This window comes from Pyxicephalus adspersus, chromosome 10 (genome assembly GCF_032062135.1).
Source record: "Pyxicephalus adspersus chromosome 10, UCB_Pads_2.0, whole genome shotgun sequence".
In the NCBI taxonomy this organism is placed as follows: Eukaryota; Metazoa; Chordata; class Amphibia; order Anura; family Pyxicephalidae; genus Pyxicephalus; species Pyxicephalus adspersus.
This window is the reverse complement of record NC_092867.1, coordinates 54,314,736-54,336,500: the sequence shown is the minus strand read 5'-3', so window position 1 is coordinate 54,336,500 and position 21,765 is coordinate 54,314,736. Positions and strand designations below refer to the sequence as shown.

The 21,765-nt window shown below is 38.7% G+C and overlaps 1 protein-coding gene across 1 annotated transcript in view; it reads left to right on the top strand.

Annotated features, from left to right (window-relative positions):
• Nucleotides 1–3,416: 3,416 nt before the first annotated feature.
• LOC140338800 (mitogen-activated protein kinase 8) overlaps nt 3,417–21,765 on the top strand; it is a gene marked incomplete at its 5' end in the record, with an annotated part of 33,422 nt that continues 15,073 nt past the window's right edge. Inside the window, 6 exon segments of the mRNA XM_072423102.1 lie at nt 3,417–3,609; nt 7,050–7,230; nt 7,316–7,445; nt 8,321–8,379; nt 9,231–9,369; nt 10,775–10,940. Coding sequence (XP_072279203.1) covers nt 7,109–7,230; nt 7,316–7,445; nt 8,321–8,379; nt 9,231–9,369; nt 10,775–10,940 — 616 coding nt within the window.

Here is a 21,765-nt window from a genome sequence, read left to right as displayed (position 1 = left end):
TTAATATACTTTTAAAAAATGTCGTTTGCCTTACTTTCCTTTGCGATCTGTCTTTCATTTTGAAGTTTCCCCCCCTTTTTTTTTTACCTTTTTACATCTTTTGGTATATTCTTTGTAGTTTTCAAACATTGAAGGTGATCCTACATTTTTATATTTTTCCCTTTTCTTGTTTTTTGGCTTATTTGACATCAGCTTTGGGCCACATAGGTTTTAGCTTTAACCTTTAACCTTAAACGTAATACCCATTGGAATATATTTTTCAGTGTGCTTGTGTAGAACAGACTTGAAACATTCCCATTTCTGTACTGTTTTCTTTGAGGACGATATTGTCTCCCAGTCCAAGTCACGGAGAGCCGCCCATAATAATGGAAAATTTGCTGTCTTAAAGTTAAATGTTTTTGTCTTTCCTGTATTTGCTTCATGTTTACAGCTAACAGTAAATGAAATCATATTATGGTCACTGCTACTCTGATTCTCTTTTATATGCACATTTGGTATAAGTTCTGCATTGTTAGAAAGAACTAGGTCCAACTGAGTATCATTTTTACCTGGGGGTTCTATAAACTGTACCATAAAATTTTCTTGTATTAAATTCATAAATTTCCTCCCTTTTGTTGTTCCTGTGGTGCCATTACTCCAGTCAATCTCCAGATAGTTGAAAGCTCCCATGATTAAAACCTTTCCAGTTTTTGCTGCTTTTTCTAGTTGTGCTAGTAGTTGATTCTTTATTTTTTCCTTAGCACTGGCGGGCCTATAGCAGTCTCCAATAATTAATTGTGTGTTATGCATCCCCACATTCACCCACAATGCCTCAATCTCATCATTTGCTCCAAAATATGCTTTGACTGTGCATTATGACACCCCCAGGGGACTGCACAAAATATTCAGCATATGTGTCATTGTCAGAGACTGCTACTGTGCCACATGAGATGGTCAGATACTAAGGGTATGACACTGGTGTGGTTGAAAATAGGAGTTTTGCTTCAGGAGACAGCTGGAGACTGGAGATATGTTACATAAGCCTGCTGGAAATTGCTACTTTTACATCACCCCCACAAATCAATACTCCTACACCCAGTACTGACTGTAAATTGGCCCTTGAGTTACACAATATGAACCAAAGGGCCAAAAGCTGGATACCCGCAGTCTTGAGCACTTGTTGTGAGCAGCCACTGGTCTTGGTTACTTGACAGCATTAGGCATCTATAACACATGGCTTACGAGGGATATATACTATCAAAGACCAATGAAACTTCCATTTTCTAACTTTAAAAGAAAGTTATCAGGTATAGGCTTGCGAGTTTATTTTGTACAGTTTCCCCCATTCCTCAATCTAACATCAAAGTGATCAATTATTGGCCTGTAAATAAGTGCATTGATGGTCCTACCTAAGCACTATGATGAATGAATTAAAAGAATTTGGTGATGGATTCATTTGTAAATCACTCTTCTGATGAAGCAGAATAATCTAAGAAACAAGCTAAGAAAATTGGATAACAAGTTTCTAAGAGGATTATGTTAGTCAGTAATGAAAGAATGTCTTTACAAATAGCAGTTTGCACCAATCCTACCCATATAGCTCTTTTCATTTACCCAGGATTGCACAATGTTGCTTCTATTCTTCATCGGTAGACTGCTATGTTATTGCTTTATTCCATATTATGTACTAGAGTGTGTAGTAATCAGCACATTGGTGTTTCATATTAACAAACACAATAATTTATTGGCTGGATGAAGGTATACCTCCTAACTATCCCTGATTTGGGGGGATTTCCTCTCCTCATATCTTCCAACTGTCCCTGATTAGGGTGGACTGTCCCACAACATACCTCCCAACTATACCTGATTTGTCAGAAATGTCCCTTATCTTATCTCTCCACTGTGGCTGATTTAAAGGGAATGTACTTCCAACATACCTCCCAACTATCCCAGATTTTGAGGGCCTGACCCTCATCATACCTCCCAACTATGCCTAATTTTGAGGCACTGTCCTCGTTTCAAAACCTAGTCCTCTTTCTCTCTGTCCTCAGTCATCCCTCCTCTTGGATGGATCTATATACCTCTATATTAAATGTTTTATTTACCTATTTAAAAATGTTATTCTACACCAAACCCTCATTCAGTCTCCAAATAATTCAATTTGTTATGTTTTATTCCTTTATTAAACATTTTTCATCTCATTACAAACAATATAAAAAATGAACATATTAACATAGCGACTCATTGGTCTGACCAACCTAAAATATAAATAACAACAGAAGAAGTAAGGGTAAAAAGGAGAAGGAAAAGCATAACAAATACCTGATGCAAGTAGGTCATAGGACTGATATGTCATAAACAAGCCAAGATCTTAGAATTGTATTTGTTGTTTTAGGAAGTTAATACAAAGGAATTATACCATTGATTTAAAAACATAATGTTGGGTAGTCGTTTTCATTTTTATGCTCTGCAAAGTGGAGATATTTTATTTGCCCACATAAAAAGTGTCCTTCTTTCCTATGTTGGGAGATATGTGGACATAGTGCAAAAACACTTTTGAGTAATAAATGTTTATAGTTTACATAGGTGTATATATCCTAAAAATATTAAGGACCCAGAGACCTGGATCTGAAAGTGGGACAGTCCTTCCAAGTGGGGTTGCTACCTTTTCCAGTAAAAAAAAATGGCCAAATGGTCTTTTTCCTATGTTTATCATTAGCAAAAAAGCCAATTTTTACCAGGTGGCATTCCTACCTCCAAATTTGGGATGGTTGGGAGCATTTGTATCTATATTTCAGATATGTAAGTATCAATAATTATTTGTAATTGTAATACTGTATGTGTAAATATTGTAGTGTGAACAACTTGTGAATGTTTTGTTGTTTGAGCTTTCTTTTTCATATGTAAATAATTTATTATATTGTGAGCCTTTTTGAGGGACAGTTAGTGATAGGACTATGGAGTTTGTAAAGTGCTGCAAATTATATTGGTGCTATATAAATATTGTGTAATAATAATATTGTATGTATTGTTTATAAACAAGGTATGCAATGTACAGAACACTGCTCACACAACACTGAATCATGTTGGAAATGATTTTATTCATACAATTTGTATGTATTTACATATACAAATCTCTATCATATTAATGTGTTATCTTTTTATTGAAGTTGAGATGTATCTAGGTAGCAGTACCATCCCAATGGGAAAAAAACATTCTCAAAATCATTGAATGTGCTAGGAATTTGTATACCAAATTTCCTGTATAGGTCTCACAACACCTTTTAATTTTTTACAGCATTGTACTAGTCAATTTCGGGCTCATTACAAGCTTGTAGGCCTCAGTTGCCTAGACAACGGCAAGCGCCGCACGTGACCGGTGACGCGGCGACAGGACGCAGGCAGGCGCTATGGGCGTGTGCACTAACTTCCGGTTACGTCACAAGATTCTCCTCCAGGACCGAGGCGCACCGGGGGTAGCGGGATGAACCGGAGAGAAGGGCCGGGGGAGGTGGGGAGCAACGAGTGATTAGGACGACAGCGAACGCGGTAGTAGCTGCTGTAAAAAGAGGGCGGGGAAGAACCGGACAGAGAGAGGAGAGGAGCCGCCCTGCGGGGTGCTGGAGACAGGTGAGAGGAGGGGCGCTGACACACAATGGGGGGGCTTCTGACAACATGACACACTGTCACCCCTATGTGTATGTGTTGTGTCATTATTGGACACAGCCTTCACCTTCTCTATACAATGGCTGTCTGTTTACATAGCTGTCATCTGGATCAGGCTCTTTATATATTTATTTATATATATATATGTGTGTACAGCTATGATCATTTCATCCATGGGAAAATCACAACCCCCTCCCCCAATTGTCTGCAGAGCATTGCTATTTATTTTACTTAAATAAAGCCCAGGAAAAAAATCTGTTTCCTTAGCTGTTATTAGTTTTTATTCAATGATTTATCTTGTTGTGTTTTTGTTGTGATCATTTCCACCCTGACCCCGCTCATTCTATAGTGAGAGGAAGGAGGGAGGACCTGTGTGTGGCACCCCGCTGTGTGCTCATCCATAGGAGACAGCAGTGGTTTGTAGCTGTTGGTCATTTGGCAATCCAGCAGGGTGGATCACTGTGGGGAATAGGGGGACAGCTGTGACCAACAGTAGGTTTTTATCTGAGATGATCCTGCAAATCTGACATCCCTATGTAGCTTTAGTCTTCTGAGATGAGTGACTCTAACCAAAGTCATACTGAGAGTGGGGCATTATGGAGCCCTTCCATGGGGGTGCACCCTGACTGCGCTCAACGGATTAAGAAATCTCTGCAACAGGGCACTCATACACCTGACATGATTTTCTACCAGTTTCCTTAATCTAAAATAATAAAATGATTTGGCCATAAATACACAAAAATAAGAACCCCACCAGCTGAATTGGCTTTTCTCCAAATTGACATATGGTCATGGTAATGACATTAGATTACAGGCTCCTCTAAAGGACAGTTAGTGACTTTATTTCTGTTAATGACAGCACAAAATTTTAGTGTTTAAAACGAAACAATAATTAATCAAACAAATATACATCCTAGATACTGAAACTAAAACTTGAAAACATCTTAAATGTCTATATATTTCTTGTTGTGATAATTACTTAAACATGGATTTTCTTTCCCTTCCTGCCCCAATATTAACTACAGCAAAGGCAGGTATTGTAATCCTTAATATCTTTCTTGGCAAGATCTAAAGAAAGCAGTTTGGACAATGGTTTATATTTGTATATTATATATAAAGGGCTCATTTGGAAAATTGTGTTAGAGCAACCAGTCAGGTTCAGAGCAGCTGTAGAAGAGTGAATAGAGCTATAAATGCTGGAAGCAGAATATCATTCATCTTTGGCTTTTTTTTCATTCTAGGAAGCCCATTTTTGTTGTTTTGGCTTTTCAGTATAGGTCAACTTAAATAACCGTGGCATTGAATCTCATTTTATTTGGTCAGATGGCATTTTAACTTGATTTTCTACTTTTTTTCCCCGCAATTCACACAGTATCATGTTAACTTTTAATAGCCAAGGCAACTGGCACTGCTTGCAATAAAATAAATTGTGGGATGAGCTACCTTTCATTTTATTTTTTTTCTGCTTGGAGTTCATCTTTAAAGTGTATGTGGTTTTCAGATGTAACCTGCAAAGTTCTAGCTAGAGCTGGAGAACCATGATCAAAAATCTGGGCTAGCCAAATCTGGGAGCTAACAACACTGAAATAATCGAGTAGGCTGGGGAAAATTGTGCATTTTCTTCTAATCTTTTAAATGGAGTTACTTCACCAAAAGCATTTCTGTGACAAAGCTCTTTGTGTTGGCAAGGTTTCATTAATGTGGGTCTTTCTCTTTAAAACATGATGTCTCTCCCTTCCTTCCCCTATGATAGGTAACAGTGTTAATTACCCAGAAAAGATTATGGTGGTAGAGTCTTTCTGGTAGTCAATCAAACCACATATTTGTTTTTTCCAGCAGTCTGATTACTTCATCCTCTTGCATCTGCACCTGGTTTACTTTGGTTTTCGTGTAGTGGAGCATTTACCAGCCAGGGCACTGAAAGGAGAAATCAGTATCAAGCTTTTAGTGGTTAAGTGATCAGAATGCACTCAGCCAGTAGAAAGACTCTTCTAAACCATTGTTATTGTGATGTGAAGTAGTGATCTCCAGTCATGGAGTGTTCACCAAGTGGGCTCCAGATCCATTTTTGTAGGCCTTTCTCTGCCAGGATGTCCTGGTTGCCAAGGGATGCTTTTTTGGTAACCTTGGGATCCTGTTGACTGACCTTTATGTAGCCCTGCGATTGTCTATAATAACACAAAGTTGCCTATTGGATTTTGTAATTATTGCAGGAAAAAGGAAATAGCAGGCTTGCTGCAGTTGTGCTAGCTTCTTTAATTTTTTTAATTTGAGTGTCCTAATAACCTTTGCATGTTTGTTTGGACCTACAGAGAATGTACTTTTATTTAAAGCTGAATTACAGGCAAAAAGCATGGCAGAAAAATACATTTTAGAAAGTTATTCTACTTGCCAGTTGATATAAATTTCTCTACATTTAGCTTCCAAGATTTACATTGGAATGCTATACAGGACAGCCCTGCTTGGCTGGGAAGAAGACCTGATGTTTCTTTACTGCAGTTCATTTGTACATACTGCAACTCCTGACCGTATCTCTCTGCTGTGCTCTTTTTTTATTAGCAGGTTCTGTGTACTGCACTGCTTGTATTTACCCATGTTTTTTTCTGTAATGAATGGATGCTGGCAAATCGAGTCTGAAATCTATTTTATTGCACGTTCACACATACTTGACCCCTCCACTGGCTAAATTCAAAGATGAGACAAATTGAAGACTAATGCAATGTTCAAAGGACAGATATCCTGTCTGCTACTTTGCCTATTTGTACTGTTTGTATTACCAGATCAACCTTATTGCTATTCTTATATGCTTTGTTAAATTCTGGTTTGGCTGGCCTTTAAAGCAAAAAAATTAAACTCCGCTTTTAGTTTTCACATACTTATAGTTTGCAAGACCACTCACCAATTCATGCACCAACAACCACACACTAAATCAACAAGTCAAATCAGAAATGGGCCCATGTAATAACAAAAAGGTAATTTTTTTTGGAGGAGTTCTAATACACTCTAGTATGCTTTAATTATTACAGATTTGCATTATACCCATCATTTCGAATATGCCTACCTCTCTCAATCTGTCTATTAAACCCTCACTACTCACCCACCACTCCATATCTCTCCTCCTATTGTTTGCTGCTACCTCACCTCTCAGATTGTAAGCTCTTCGGGGCATGGTCCTCTCCTCCTCCTGTGTCACTGTCTGTGTCTGTCTGTCATTTGCACCCCCTATTTAATGTACAGCGCTGCGTAATATGGTGGTGCTAAATAAATACAGTTTATTAATAATATTAATTTATATATAATATTTGCCCTGCTTTCAGCTTTATTTTATTGTATGGGATTTTAAGCCAGAATTTCTAACTGGGTGACTTTCATTTTCCCGTTACCTGTAATTCTTACCTTGGCAGACTTAAGCTAAAAGCATCAGGGTTTGGATGAAGCCGCTGGGGAAGACGCTTGTGCAACCATGAGCCGAGGGAAACGTGACAACAACTTCTCCGTCTTTGAAATTGGAGATTCCACTTTCACTGTTCTGAAACGCTACCAAAATCTGAAGCCCATTGGATCAGGAGCCCAAGGGATAGTATGGTAAGAAAGTCAAATAAGATAGCCAGTTCATTTTTTGGCATTTCATTGTTTTTCTTGAAATCTTTGTGTTGTGTGTTTTCCTCAGCGCCGCATACGATACTGTTCTAGAAAGACATGTTGCTATCAAAAAGCTGAGTCGGCCGTTCCAGAATCAAACCCATGCCAAGAGGGCATATCGGGAGCTTGTGCTCATGAAATGTGTCAATCACAAAAATGTAAGTTCTGCATTTGGCAGCATAGAGCTTGTACCTATTTTTAGAAACATTTTTGTGGGTAAAGTGAAGCTCCAGGTTTGGTGTTAATAAACAATACTTTCCAGGTGTTTGTGTGGCTGCTGGATTTTAATCACTACTGTCAGTGACAGCCAAGTTTCCAGCTGATAAATCATATTGGTTCCTAATCATTGTTTACATTCACGCTGGAGGCCATTTTAGTTAGTATACAATAAAAAGAATACTTTTTTATTAATGCAATATACCAAATAAAAACATTTTCTTGTTTAAATTATATAACAATTACAAGTGTTTAAGTCCCATGGTTAAATGGTAACTTATACATGCTGATGCCTCTAAAGTTGGCCCAGGTCAGTTCATGACTTCTAGTTACAAAAGGTTTCGGGACACTATCTCTTTTAAATCCATTAACTGCTGATGCTCCTCACTCTTACTGTGCTATTTATAAACCCCATTACAGACTGGTCAGCAGGTGACCTGGACCAGAAACCCGGAACTAACTCGGGACACAACAATATTTTTTACCTTTCGAAGAACCATTTTTATTTTTGTGTTTAGGTATAATTTATAGAACTTAAAAAGTATTTTTCTTTTTTATTAACACAAATTTGACTTGTGGTTTTCTGTGCCAATAGGTATCTGAAATATTTACATAGACGTTACCAATGTGTTGATACTACAACAGTTTTCACACATTTTAAATCTTAAAATATAGTGAACATATGAATTGACCTTCTAAGGAAGTGGGGGTGCCTTCAGGTTACAGATGAACTCACAGAAGCACTAGCAGAACACCAGCTTTTATTATATGTTGGATATTTATGTTGTTTGTCTTCAATTGCATTGGTCTGTTGCAGATAATTGGCCTCCTGAATGTTTTTACACCACAGAAGTCTCTGGAGGAATTCCAAGACTTGTAAGTATTATCATGGTAAAGCCCTCTTTGTAAGGATATATAGAGATATCCATAAAAAGCTTCATCCGATAGAAGCCTTTTCGTGTGTCTGGCTGAGGGAGTATCTTATATTTTTTTATTATGTAGGTTACTTTTGTCTGCTAAACTTACTATACATCATCTTTGATGGAAAAGTACACTATTAATTAGTTAATACATTGTTCAGAGTGAAATTGCTATACAGGTATGACGTACAAATTTAGTTTCACTTAACAAAAGGCTCTGTTTTGAGATTATAGCAAGTTGTTCAGCATAAAATACCGTGGCATCAGTTACAAAAGTTGCAGGTAAAAGCAATTGCAGTTGTTTACCATTTTTTTTTATTCCTTTTCAATTAAAGTATAGGTTACCTAACACAGCGTTGTACCACCTTGGACTTCATAGTCCTCTCCTATTCTAAAATTCTTCTATCCCTCCCCACATAACTGCTTATGTAGATGGTGTTGGAGAAGCACGGAGGAATACCATACTGTCCCTTGACTGACAGCTCTGAGCCTGCAGACTACTGCTAACATGAAATCTAAAGTGGCAGTATTTATGAGCACTCTCTGGGTTTAGTTAGGTCTACACAAGGGAAGGCTTTGCAGATAATATGTGTAAGATATAATATATACACTTAATCCTAAATATATGGTAGACGATTTAGGATTAAACTCCAGGTTTTTAACCTTCTCAAGGGTAATCATGTGAAGGCATATAGTGATTTAGTAATCTGTCCCACAGTACGGGAATTAATGTATTCCAGTTGTGTACCACAGTGCACTGTTACTGGTGTTTTGCCAGCACACTAATAGACTTCTTGCTTGTTCTAGGTATATTGTGATGGAGCTTATGGATGCTAATTTGTGTCAGGTGATACAGATGGAGCTGGATCATGAGCGCATGTCTTACTTGCTTTACCAGATGTTGTGTGGTATAAAACACCTACATTCTGCAGGGATTATTCATCGGGTGAGTCAGTCCAGGACACCTTTCCCCCTATATACTTCTTATTTATTCTCCTTTTGTTTATACATTTACTACTGAAAGGGTTTTGGTGTGTGTGTGTGTGTGTGTGTGTGTGTGTGTGTGTGTGTTCAATTAAATCTAGCTAAATGCTTTCCTTGGCATGGGTGCATTACACTGCACAATAACGATTTTGCTACTGGGAATAACACATGTGATTTACATGATATCGATTGTGCTGATTCACGATTGTGAACTCAGAATTTGCCTATCACATCCAGATTTTAAGTCATAGGTGTGCTATAGCTGTTCAAATGGTCAGTAATTGGGTAATGTATTTTTACATGGGAACGTTATGTAACAGTTGCAGCTACCACTATGCCTGCTGCCACCTCAGCTGAATCACGCCCCCTGGTGGCACGCATGTTGCAGCAGCGGCTGGGCATGTCTGGGCAAGTCAGTGAGCTGACGTCAGAAATAGGTATATAATAATATATATGTATATAAGGCGAGATGGACCAAGAGCTTGCCTTCAGTGCGAAACCGTCTTATTGGATAGTTCAGCTAGGCCATGGTGAGTCTGTTTTGAGCTAAAGATGAGTAGGCGCAGCTGTGTTAATACAGAGGACAATTTTTGCTACATTTGTGGCAAAAATACCCCTTGTGATGGACGCAAGAACCTAACCAGGAGGGTGAGGTTTGCTTACACGTATTACTTTGGATGTGAAATTGGAGATCAGGATAAAAGCTGGGCACCTTATATCTGCTGTCAGGTGCGTTACACTGGCCTAACACAATGGTTGAATAAGAAAAATAAATTCCTCTTGCTGTGCCAATAGTTTGGTGTGAATTGTCTATCCTGATTGTGAATCCGCTCTAAAGCCTGTGCCACATGATGCAGGGAATCCAGTGCCAGTCCCTCCTACATCTGTTGTTGCTAACAGTGACATGTTGGATGAGGAACAGGAGGATGATGTCAATGTTAATGAATGTTATGAACCCCAATTTGAAGAGGGTAAGCCACATTGTATAAACCAAAACGAGCCACAAACGCAAAAGTCCCTTGCAAGGTCTCAAAAGTACCTGTTGATCCTGCAAGTGAAGTCAACCTATTGAGTTTTCCTAAGATGGGATGACAACTCTTTATTTCAGAGCAGTACTTTCACCCCTTGTGTAGTATGTGGGAGTTAGACGTTACTGTAGATATGACTGTGATCATTGTCAATGCTGATGAAAAAATCTGTAGCTTTTGCCTCCGTAGCTAGCCATACCTAGTTCTGCCCTTCTTTCTGGATTGACTGCACTGTCATTGTAAGTGAGTCACCAATTTGTCTCCGTCAGGGAAGGTAAAGGAATGGTTGTGTTTTGTTTTTCTTATCCTGAATTGTTTTCTCTTTTCTGTGCTTCACAGGATTTAAAACCAAGCAATATTGTAGTCAAGTCTGACTGCACCCTAAAAATTCTTGACTTTGGTCTTGCCCGGACAGCAGGGACAAGCTTCATGATGACCCCATATGTCGTCACTCGTTATTACAGAGCTCCAGAAGTTATCTTGGGCATGGGATACAAAGAAAACGGTCAGTCTTTTTACCTGTGTTTTTATATGCACTCACATTTTTGAGCTCTTTAGTGTAAGCACACTTTTACATCATGGAAGTCAAACTTCTTTAGTTGTGTATTTGATACCCTTTTAAACCATTGCCTTTTTGTACAGGGTAATCAAGGGTTATAACATTCAATATGATGGTTGATAATCCTGTTTAATATACGGTAACTGTTTTAATTAAGGGAGAGCTGCAGACACTGGGTTTGAGTAATGGAAATTGAGCCAAATTTAGAAGTGATGTAACTTGCTTTTGTACCACTGGTTATCAGCAGCATTCAATATTTTAGAGTTTAGCTATAAAGCCTTATTCTAAGATCTGAGCCCTTTTACATTCCTCCCTCACTTTGAACCCCCCTCCTAAGCAGTATGTTTGTCTTTTCTGGAAGGTGAGAGGTCCTCTATGATGCATAGAGTGGAGCTGACCTCACCTTAGAAACTCTAACATAAGAAGCAATGGCCTAAGTTAACAAGTTAAAGTTAACTAAGTTAAAAAATAAGCTGTGCAAGCTGGAGGACAAAAATAGACATGACCATACTGGTGTAAGCTTGCACACTCCTCTCAGATTCTCCTAATGTAAAAAGTGTTGAAAGTCACAAATTACTTGCAACCCAATATTGTCATGTACAAAAACAAGAAGGGGAGATCTGAATAGAAGTCCTAGTCCACATGGACAAAACATATCTTGGATTTACCTTCATACATGAGGCCTGCTGATTGGTATTCATCTAAGCACAATTCTGTTGGTGACATTTCTACCCAGATAATTTTGTGCCAGCTTTCTTGTTCAGTAATCAGTGTTTATTAGCTTTCTTTGCGTTTGAGCATAAGTTTGTGTTTGAGCATAACTCTGAACTCTGGAGAAATGACAAATCTACCTTTGCAATAGGTCTTTTTCTTCAGTACAAGGGTCAAATGCTCCTTTTCATCTAGCGTACTATATATAAAAAAAAAAAAAAAGCACCAATTCATCACTCAGAATTCAAGTTCTTCCTTTCTGTGCCCCATTAGTATCTGCACTCTGATGTCACAATGTGCAATGCAGGAGTGCAAACCAGGAGTCCTGCAATGTAAGTGAGGACATCAAGGCCCTGCCCACAACTCACAACTGTTTTTTAATTGGTATTCTAGTTGAAAATGAACATGTACTCTTGTAGTGCAAGGAGAGCTCCAAAGCACGGATGGTTTTTCAATTTATCCAGGGTGTAGCTTTAAAGTATCGATATAACTAAAGCTTTTTTTTTCTTAGTTTGCAATCCGTTAGGGAAGGTTAAAATTTTGTGTTTTTTTTTTTTCCTGCCTGCCTTTCTTCGGGTAAGTTTTTCTTTAGCTCTTGTTTTGAAAAGTAAAATTAAGACACTTGTCACTGGAAATGGTGTTCGTATTTGGTAAATTTATCATGTGTCTTCTAGTGACAACTGATTTCCCTTCGCTTTCTGTGTTGGAGGCATTGTTCTTCAGGATAGAGGGCTGAATCTCACCAGTGGAGACACAGACCGCAATAAAATAAACTTGGCAGGTTTTAACCCTTCCCTACCAGTCTTTCTCAACCTTTAAACATAGATGAATTCTTAAAATAACTGGTTACAGATTACAGTATAACTACATATGAAAGCAAGGAAAAACTCTTTTAGGAATGACGATAATGTTTAAAAAATTGAAGATAGTGAAGATTGCAGTGTCCCTGGTAGTCAATAGTGAAATAATCACTTACTATGATGATGATTGTAAAACTGCCACCATATACTTAGTGGTCAGTGAAATTCAGTAAAGAAAGGCCGTTTTAAACTGGTGAACAGTGGATGAAATACCCTGTTACTTTGGTGGTCATTAGGAGAGTCAGTGAGGGAAGTAGAACCTCCTTATTTTGGTAATCATTAGAATTAGTGAGTAAATGACACTTCTACACTGGTGGTTATTGGGGAAGTCCATAAGAGAGGTGGGGCCCCATTAGATTTGTGGTCAGTGAGAAGAATGTGCCCCTTACAGTATCTGTGGTTACTTATCTGAGAACCAGAAAATGCTCCTTGCTTAGAGGCTCTTGGAGTAGACCCTCTTGAGGAGTCCTGGTTGAGAAAAGCTGCTTTATATAAAACTAGAAGAAGAGTTTTAGCTATATGTAATACTACTGAAGTGGCAAAAATGTCTGCAATGCGTTTGACAGAGCTGTATTTCTAGTCTTCGAAAAAAGCCGTCCAAAGTGCTTTTTTGAAATGTAGGTGGACATTGGTAGGCTTAATTGCCTTAGGTATGCAGATGGAGTCTATGAAGCACACCCTGTGCTGCTATTACAGTGGTGATCAGGTGTGGGCTTTCCCTTATTTTGTATTACACATAGTATATTGGGAGAAGCGAATACCCAAAGATTACAAGGTCATTGACTCCATCAGTGTCCACTTCAAAAGCAAGGCATCAGATTTGGGTGCAGGAAGGCTTTAAATGCTCTGAAGCCAGCAGCATGGAACTGTTCAATCTGGTAACCCTGTCACTGCCGAGATTGGCAGCACTTTCACACAGCATTGCAACAAGGTTAAAGTGCACCTGAAATTTAGTAGCAAGCAGTATGTTGCTAAGTAGAAATTTGGGTACTGTGAAAATTGTTTGCATTTTATTGTATGCACTTTTTTTATATAGAACTGTAGCTTTGAAGAGCAGACAAACAATTAATCATAAACTTCCGTTGGTATTTGATCTATATTACTTGCCAAATGATATGTAATTGTGTTGGTGCTACCTACTGCATAGTCTAGCAGGTAAATAAATGCCATTTTTTAGCTTTACAATCTTGTTCTGCAGTCTTCATGGGATGCCAAGCTATGTACATATGCTAGATAATTGTTGTCCAAGATGGACAATCGTGATCACCTCCCCCCCCCCCCATAGATTTGAGCAACACTGTAGGTACAGCACTTGTTCATTTAATGTCGATGGAAACTAATATTATACTAAAATAATATTATGAAAGATGTTTCCAGCAATATAACTTGGATATCCTGTACATGGCTCTATACAAGTCAATTTATAGCAACCTCAAGCACAGTTAAGCTTTCCTATTATTCATCTGAAGATAAGGAACTCTCTTCACTCAGAATCTGTGCTATTTATTGTCAATTTTCATAGCCCTGCCCAATTTTTTAAACACATTTCATCTGAATTCCAGGCAGATATAAAATAATGGAGTTCAGTATTCATTATGTATCTTTAAATGTATATACAGTTATTAAAAGGACCTGTGTTTAAATTGCTCACAGACCCTGTACAGCAGAGCTCAGAATGGATAAGGAGGCATGCAGCACAATGAGACAATCAGTTGTGTTGGACTGCTCATGTGCCATAGGAAGCAAGAATAGAGGGTCATACAAATAAGCCTACTGGTCTGCTGCTTCTTATTTGCTGATCAGTCACAGACTAAAGGTGGGACAAAACCTGTAAGTCCTTTTTTACACCAGTAGAGAAATGTCTCCTGGCCTGTCTGGCAGAGCTATGTAAATCTCAGGCCTGGAAGGAAAGTAATGACCATTCCATTATGATTCAGGCCTTGTTATATTCAGGTCTTGTCTGCACCTGATGTTTTAAAGAAGTTTGTGGCATGCTGGCTGCCAATACTCAATTTTTTTTTATTTTATTTATTAAGGTATTTTGTTCCGAATACTGGGCACAATAAAGGGAAGACCTATATCAAAGTCTGTATGTTGAAGTGTATATAGTTTTTTAATTTGAGTTTCCAAATCTAATGCCTTTATTACTGAGTATAGAAGGGGGAAAAAAACAAAATTACTTTCACTTTCCCACCCACCTTTTTATCAGCCTAATGTTTACTACTGAAAGACAGGTGCACTTTAATGATCACCTAACCACTCTGCACTGCCCTGGGCTCTTCTTGTCTTTTTTTTTTTTCATGCTGACCTCTCACCTTTTCCAGGTTCTGCCTGCACTTGGCTGTTCACTCGTATTCACTGACACCTCTTTCTCTCTCGCTTCTGCTTTTCTTTTTTTTTTTTTTCCCTCCTTCCTCTATCTTATTTTCCCCTTCAACTTGCGCTGTCACACTGATAGTGGACTTGTGGTCCGTGGGGTGCATTATGGGAGAAATGATATGTCACAAGATCCTGTTCCCAGGAAGGGACTGTATCCTTGCGCTCTTTGTTATAGAATGTATTTAATGGTTTGGAGAGCAAGTGGATCATTTTACTGTGAGTGAACAGTCTACCTCACATGCTGCAATACATACTGATGTTCTTGTCGGTTTTCTGTTTTTTTAGTTGCAGACATGGAGTATTTAGAGTAACTTGCAACGTCATTGACTGTTTATGCTCTTACATGACATAAATGCCTGTAGACAGACCTAAACTATATAGTCTTTAAAACTCCAATATAACAGGCTTTTTGTTTGATCTCTTGTTAAAGAGGCTCTTTCAATTTGCCCATTTTCAGCAAAGTGTCGTGGGGCTCCCCTAACTCACCTGCCCAGGCTTGCAAAATGACAGTGCCTCTTTAAAGATGGGAGAACTTGCCAAACATGAATGAAATGCAATATTTGTTATTCAGTTCATTTTTTATTTTATTTATTTTTGTATAGCTTCATTTTGTTATGCATACGTATTTGTAGTTTTGTTACATTTTTATTGTTAATTACGTGATTGTTTTATTGCTCATTTTTTCCAAAGGTTGCGTTTTAGTTACATATGGTTAGGCTAGAATACCTTCTAGTTGGCTTGTTCACACGAACAGTAGGAACAGGGATGGCTGGCCTTCTGTCAGCTTCTCCACTACACCTGTCCCTCTCCATGCCATTCCTGGTCCTAATAAATTAACATTTGACATTGAGCAGTTTTTAACCACTCACTGCTGCCCCCTTTTACTCTGTTTTTGTCTGTGGGCACAGGTACTTGGCATGAGAGAGCAGTAACCACACTGCAACCTCACCCCTCGTGTACTAGAATGTAATGTTTACTATATAGGTAATAATATATATATATATATATATATATATATATATATATATACACATACACACACATACATACATACAAATGTTTATTGTGCCTGAGCCTTATCCTGAAAAAATATGTGTATCCTAGCATTCACTCTATATTACTTCCTGTGAGGGTGGCAGTGCACTCTTTGGGTACGTACACACATCCAATGGTTCTTGTCCGATAATCAGCTCAGGGCCATTATTGGACGAGAATCTGGCGTGTGTACCAATCGTGTGAACGACAGTCCTGGTGGATCCACAGACGATGGACAACGAACAATCCTAATAGAAGCAAAGGGGGAGAGCGCGCAGCAGGGTGCCACTCCGTCGTTCTCCCCCTCCTCTCTCCATAGAGCAGAATGGAGCTGTATGTACAGCACTCACTCATGCATCGTGCAGGCCTTAGTTGCTGGAAAGGATCAGAAAGGACCCTTTCCAACGACAAATATTGCACATGTGTACCCAGCCTTACAGTAAAATACCTGTGCAATGTGAGATCTAAGGTACTCATACTTTTCACTTCTAGACTCAGGAGATTGGAGTAGGATATGGTAATGTTTCCACTGTGCAGTGTAGTGGAGAAGCTGGCACTGTGATATGGTAATGTTTCCATTGTTCTTATTGATGAAGGCACAGACACATTAAAACAAATATTTGTCTCTATCAAGTTGGCTGCCTCTGTACAAAAACAGTGCACAACAAGGTATGGTAAGTTAATAAGGGGTGAAAAGATCTGCTACTGGAATAGCACAGGCAGTGCTGTTGATCAGTTCCCTATACTCTGTTTGCCTTTTTGAGTTTAGCTTCCAGAATTCCAAGCTACATTACATCAATTCCAACTATACTATATAGCATTTTATCTTTAATCTGAGTGTGAAAACTTTAGAACTTTGTTCAGGTTTTTATTTCTTTTTTTTTGTGCCCCTACGATTAAACTTCCCAACATTTTGTACCTACATTGGAAAAGTTCCTCTCTCCTCCATTTTCAATCATGGTTGAAATCTCCCTTTACACTTTACTTTTTTAAATTTTCTGAAGCAGCAATGAGCAACCAACACAGGCTTTAACCCTTATCCAATACTAGGAAAATTGTTTTGTCTGATAGTCTACCTTAACTTGGAAATCTTTCTTTCTTCTGTCCTGAATTACATTGTAATTGAATTAATTGTAATATGGGTGTCTCTGGATTTTTATTGGATGAGCTGCATCATTTGTACATGTACAATAAACAATTGAATGATAGAAAAATCTTGTGGGGGAAGCGAACAAAAGATAGATTCAGGTAGTTAAGCTGTATATAAAAATATATTCGACAGTTTTAATAAGCAAAGCATGTTTAATGCTTTAGTATTTTATAGTAGAACTGTGGCCTCCCATTAGTGGTAAAATATGTGCTGCACCTCCTAAACGCAAAAGTAAATCCACTGTCAGTGTTCAGAGCAATTGTAGCACACTTGCTTTCCAAAGCATGCCCCAGCAGTTTCCCTTGTCTTTGTTGTCGCTGCTGTCATCTTTGTCCACTCCTTCAATGTTTGAAGTATTTTTTATTGGTCAGGCTGGGGTAAAGTAGCTTCCACGCATGCACACTGGAAATGGAGCATGCTTAGTTCAATGTGCACATAACAAGAGTCTTGAGAAGTGGTCAGAAAAATATATGGACTTCATAATCTCCACTACCTGTAAAAAAGCCGGGTGGGACTTTTTTGCTCTGTGGAATAAACATCCACTTTAACTTCATTTATAGATTGCCAAATACCTGTTGATTCTGAAAGTCAAGACCACCTTAACAAGCAACTTTCTATGATGAAGTGGCATCACTACTGCACTGCTTCTAAATTTAGAGCAGTCTTGTCATGTAAGAACTACTTGCATGTCACAAGGGATGAAACTATCGCTGTTAATTAACTGTGTAGAGCTGGTCAGTAGTCATACTTAGCCCTGTCCACTATTTTCTGGATCCACAGCACCCTCTGTAGTTGGCACCTTCCCTCTGTGAATCGTAGTGTCTGGTAGTAGGAGGTTTGGGCATAAATAAAGGAGGATGTGGCTCACTTAGGGAGTGTAAACTGTGTTGTATGACTTTTGTGAATCCTCCAGTAACTTAATTTGGCACCTATTAGACTCCCACACATAAGCCTTTTGGTGTGCTTTATATTCCCAGCAAGAGCTATCGATTATATTTAAATATGTTTCTTTATAAGGGGTAGCAATATACATTAATGATTAGTCAAACGGGAAGCACCAAAACAACGGTAAGATTCATCCCATGACCACCTTTGGCAATCTTCCTCATTTAATAAATCCATATGGCTGTATCTTTGCAAATCTGAGTTCAGTCCATGCCAAGTTTGTATGGTCTATAGAAGCTTATTAGCAATTGAACACACTAATAGAAAACATGATACAATATTGTTGACCTGGGAAAAGAACATTTGGCTCTTGTTTCTTTGGGGATCTACTGGTGTGTGACCAAGTTTTGTATCCAGTCATTAAAGCCAAGATGAACTCTAAAATAACTAAATAAGTTCTAGATGCCAAATGAAAGGTTTGCAAAGCCTACAGTTCTTCATTCCTTAGAACGCAGCCACAGCCTGACTAGAAAAGCCTGTCCTAGACAAACATTCTGCAGAGTAGCCTTCTGGCTGTGTGGTCAGTAGATATTCGCCATGACATTTGCTAAGACCGCTCTGGGAGTGTTGGACTTCTGCAGATAGATCACCTAAAAACAAGTGAAGGACTTGACAAACATTTTGTGTTTATGTATCTGAAGTGTATTTAATGGGATAAAACTGAAAGTTCTGTTTGACTGCAGCATTTCAGTTTCTATAAGGAAGTCATCTGTGTGTAGGTCTGAAAAAAAATGCAAATCCGAAATAATCCTTGGACATGCGTTTGTGCATTTTTAGTATTTTCAGTGTTCTAAATTTAGTTTTCCTTGCTTCTGTCCTGTTTATTACAAATTCTATGAAACCTCTACTCTTTACCCCAGGAGCCTCAGTAGTTATAGCACTGATTATTTATAAACATCACTGGGCCAAATTTATAAAAAAAAAAACATTGTATTAACTTTTGTTTTTAGTGCTTAGTATAAACCCCTGTTTTGGGCAGTAAATCTGACTTGTTAAGATTGAAATATAATTCTACCTGAGTTGATTAAACCGTATAATCCAAATGTAATCATGTGAAGCCAGCTTGAGATGGGAATCTTTTGTTTGGCTGGGTCTACGCAGTCGTTTTTACAAACACATGTAAATGTTTCTACTGCGTTTATATGCACTTTTATTAGCGTTTTAAAGCTTGCCTTTAAAACGCTGGAAAAGGTCTATGCCGCGTTTTTAACGTGTTTAAATTTTGAGTGCTTATGAACGCGGGCGTTTTCTAGCGTTAACTAATTTTTTAAACGTTAAAAGCAATATAGGCAGCAATATAGATAACGCTCATAAACGTGCCTCAAGGAAACATCCTGGTGTAGGCCACGCCCATCCTGGCCCATTGGAATGCATGAGAATTTCAAACATGGGCCTTTAAAGCCTCAGGTAAACACTGGGGAAAACTTCCGTGTAGACTAAAGCTACATACACACTTCCAATTATTATCGTTGGAAAACGAACGACGAACGTTCATGCACGATATATATGAACGATCGTATAGCACCGATCCTGCACATAGAGTTAACGACACGATCGTTCGTAGATATTGTACACACAATAGATACGATCGTTTAAGCGATAGAGGAACTATGTGCACGACAGGAAAGTGAACGGACGTTCGTTCATCACGCATGCTCTGAACATGGACGATCAACGAACGACCGTACACACGAACGATGTTCAACGATCGTCGCCCAATCCGATCCGTCGGTCCGGTCGTTCGTTTCCAGCGACTTTCCTCGTTCGTCGGCGTCGTTGGTTACTTTTTTACGAACGATTTTTTGCCCAATCGATCGTTCGTCGTTCGATTGTAACGATAAAAATTGGAAGTGTGTACGCACCTTAAGCCTTTAAAAAACATTCATAGAAATCGAATACAGTATTCAACCCAGAAATTTTTTAAGCTGGATGGAAAGAATTTTTAGTTTGGTGATGGCTGCTATATTGTGACTCCACTCTTCAGCAACCACCAAAAAACAGCCGGGTGGTTCGTCCAGGTATAAGCTGGGGAGAACACTGAACTATATGCTCCAAATCTATATCTTCAGGCTTCTTCTTAGGATAATTAAGAGTATATTGGTAATATTTGGAAAGAGTTTGCAGCAGCAGAAAACGAGAAAGTTCGGTCTGCCCCTAGCTGGCACTACTCGTCTCTGTGAAAGGTGTGTGTATTTCTGGACCGAACCATACAGATACAGCACATACTAAAACATTGGAATTAATATATGCATGTTCTGTTAAATAATTATTTCCTAAAGATCACAACAAACTTTGAAGTCTGATTTTAGGTTGTTTCTAACAATGGCTGCATCAACTGTTGTTTTAAATTTGAGAGCTGGTAGGCTTCCAAGTTTTTTTGTGCTATAGAAAGTAAAGGTAGAGAAAGCTTTCCCACACTTATATTATTTGATGGTTCCAGGCAGTAGAATAGTGGTATTCTGCTGACGTGAGCTTCCTCAGAAAGAATAGGATGCATGAAACATGATTCAGCTCACTCCAGGCTGCTTTCTGCTTGATTCATCTCTTTTCGTGGACTGTGATTGATATCTTGCTTCAGCCTCCCCTTCTTTTCCTGTGTTATGTGCCATTGCTTGCATCAAGCTTAACTACATACGATCTCTGTGTTTGACATGTTATGGAGAGCCATGTAACATGCAGATAATAGTAAGACATACACAAGAAACAGCAGTGTTTATGCAGTTCAGTGAACACATCACCACAAAGAAGTGGACTTCTCAAAAAATGTAGGGACCGTTCTGGCATTTCCTTGCACTCTTGTTTTATTATAGTGTACCAGAACCCCGGATGGCTTTTTTCAAAATTTCTATGGTCTCTTCTGAAGCATATCTTTAAACCATTACTTTAACTTTGTGATGACCCATTTCTAGGATATTTCTGCTTCCTGTCTTTACGTTCTCTCAGTCAACAGCATTAGCCATTCTTCTGAATATGGAACCCCCTTTTCCACTTTTTTTTCTTCTCCTATTCAAGTGAGAATAACCATATACTGTTGTCAAGATCTTTTTTGCCTTTTCCCCTTTATTGAATTTTCCTTGTGTACAAGGGGGTGCTTAGAAGTTCATGCCCTTGCCTATAAAGAAGAGAGCCAGAGTTATGAAATAACACTTTTATTCAACATGTTCCCCCCCCCCTGAGACTGATGCACTTGGTACAGCGTAGTTGCAGCTTTTTTACACTGTTGAAATAAAAGTCCAGCTCTCAGCAGCATTGTTTATGTCAGAAATGTCCTCTAAACGTTACCCTTCAGGTGTTTCTTCAAATTCGTGAACAGATAATAGTCTGAAGGGGAAGATAGCATAATACTGTCCGGTGATACAAGAGCCCTGAGGTAGGTAGTCCACCAACAGAATACCGTCTTTGTCCCAGAAAACGGACGCCATTATATTTTTGGCTGATTTCTGGGTTTGAAAGTTCTTCGGGCGCGGGGACCTGCTGTGCCGCCATTCCTTTGACTGTTCCTTGGTTTCAGGATCGTAGATGTGGATCCATGTTTCATCCTCAGTCACTAACCTAACCAAAAAGTCCTGTGCAGCTTTAAAATGGGCCAAAATGGATTTGGATGCTTCAACTTGTTCCTTCTTCTGATAACTGTTGAAACTTTTTGGTACCCACTTCGCTGAAAGCTTGCACATGTCTAGAATAGTGGTGA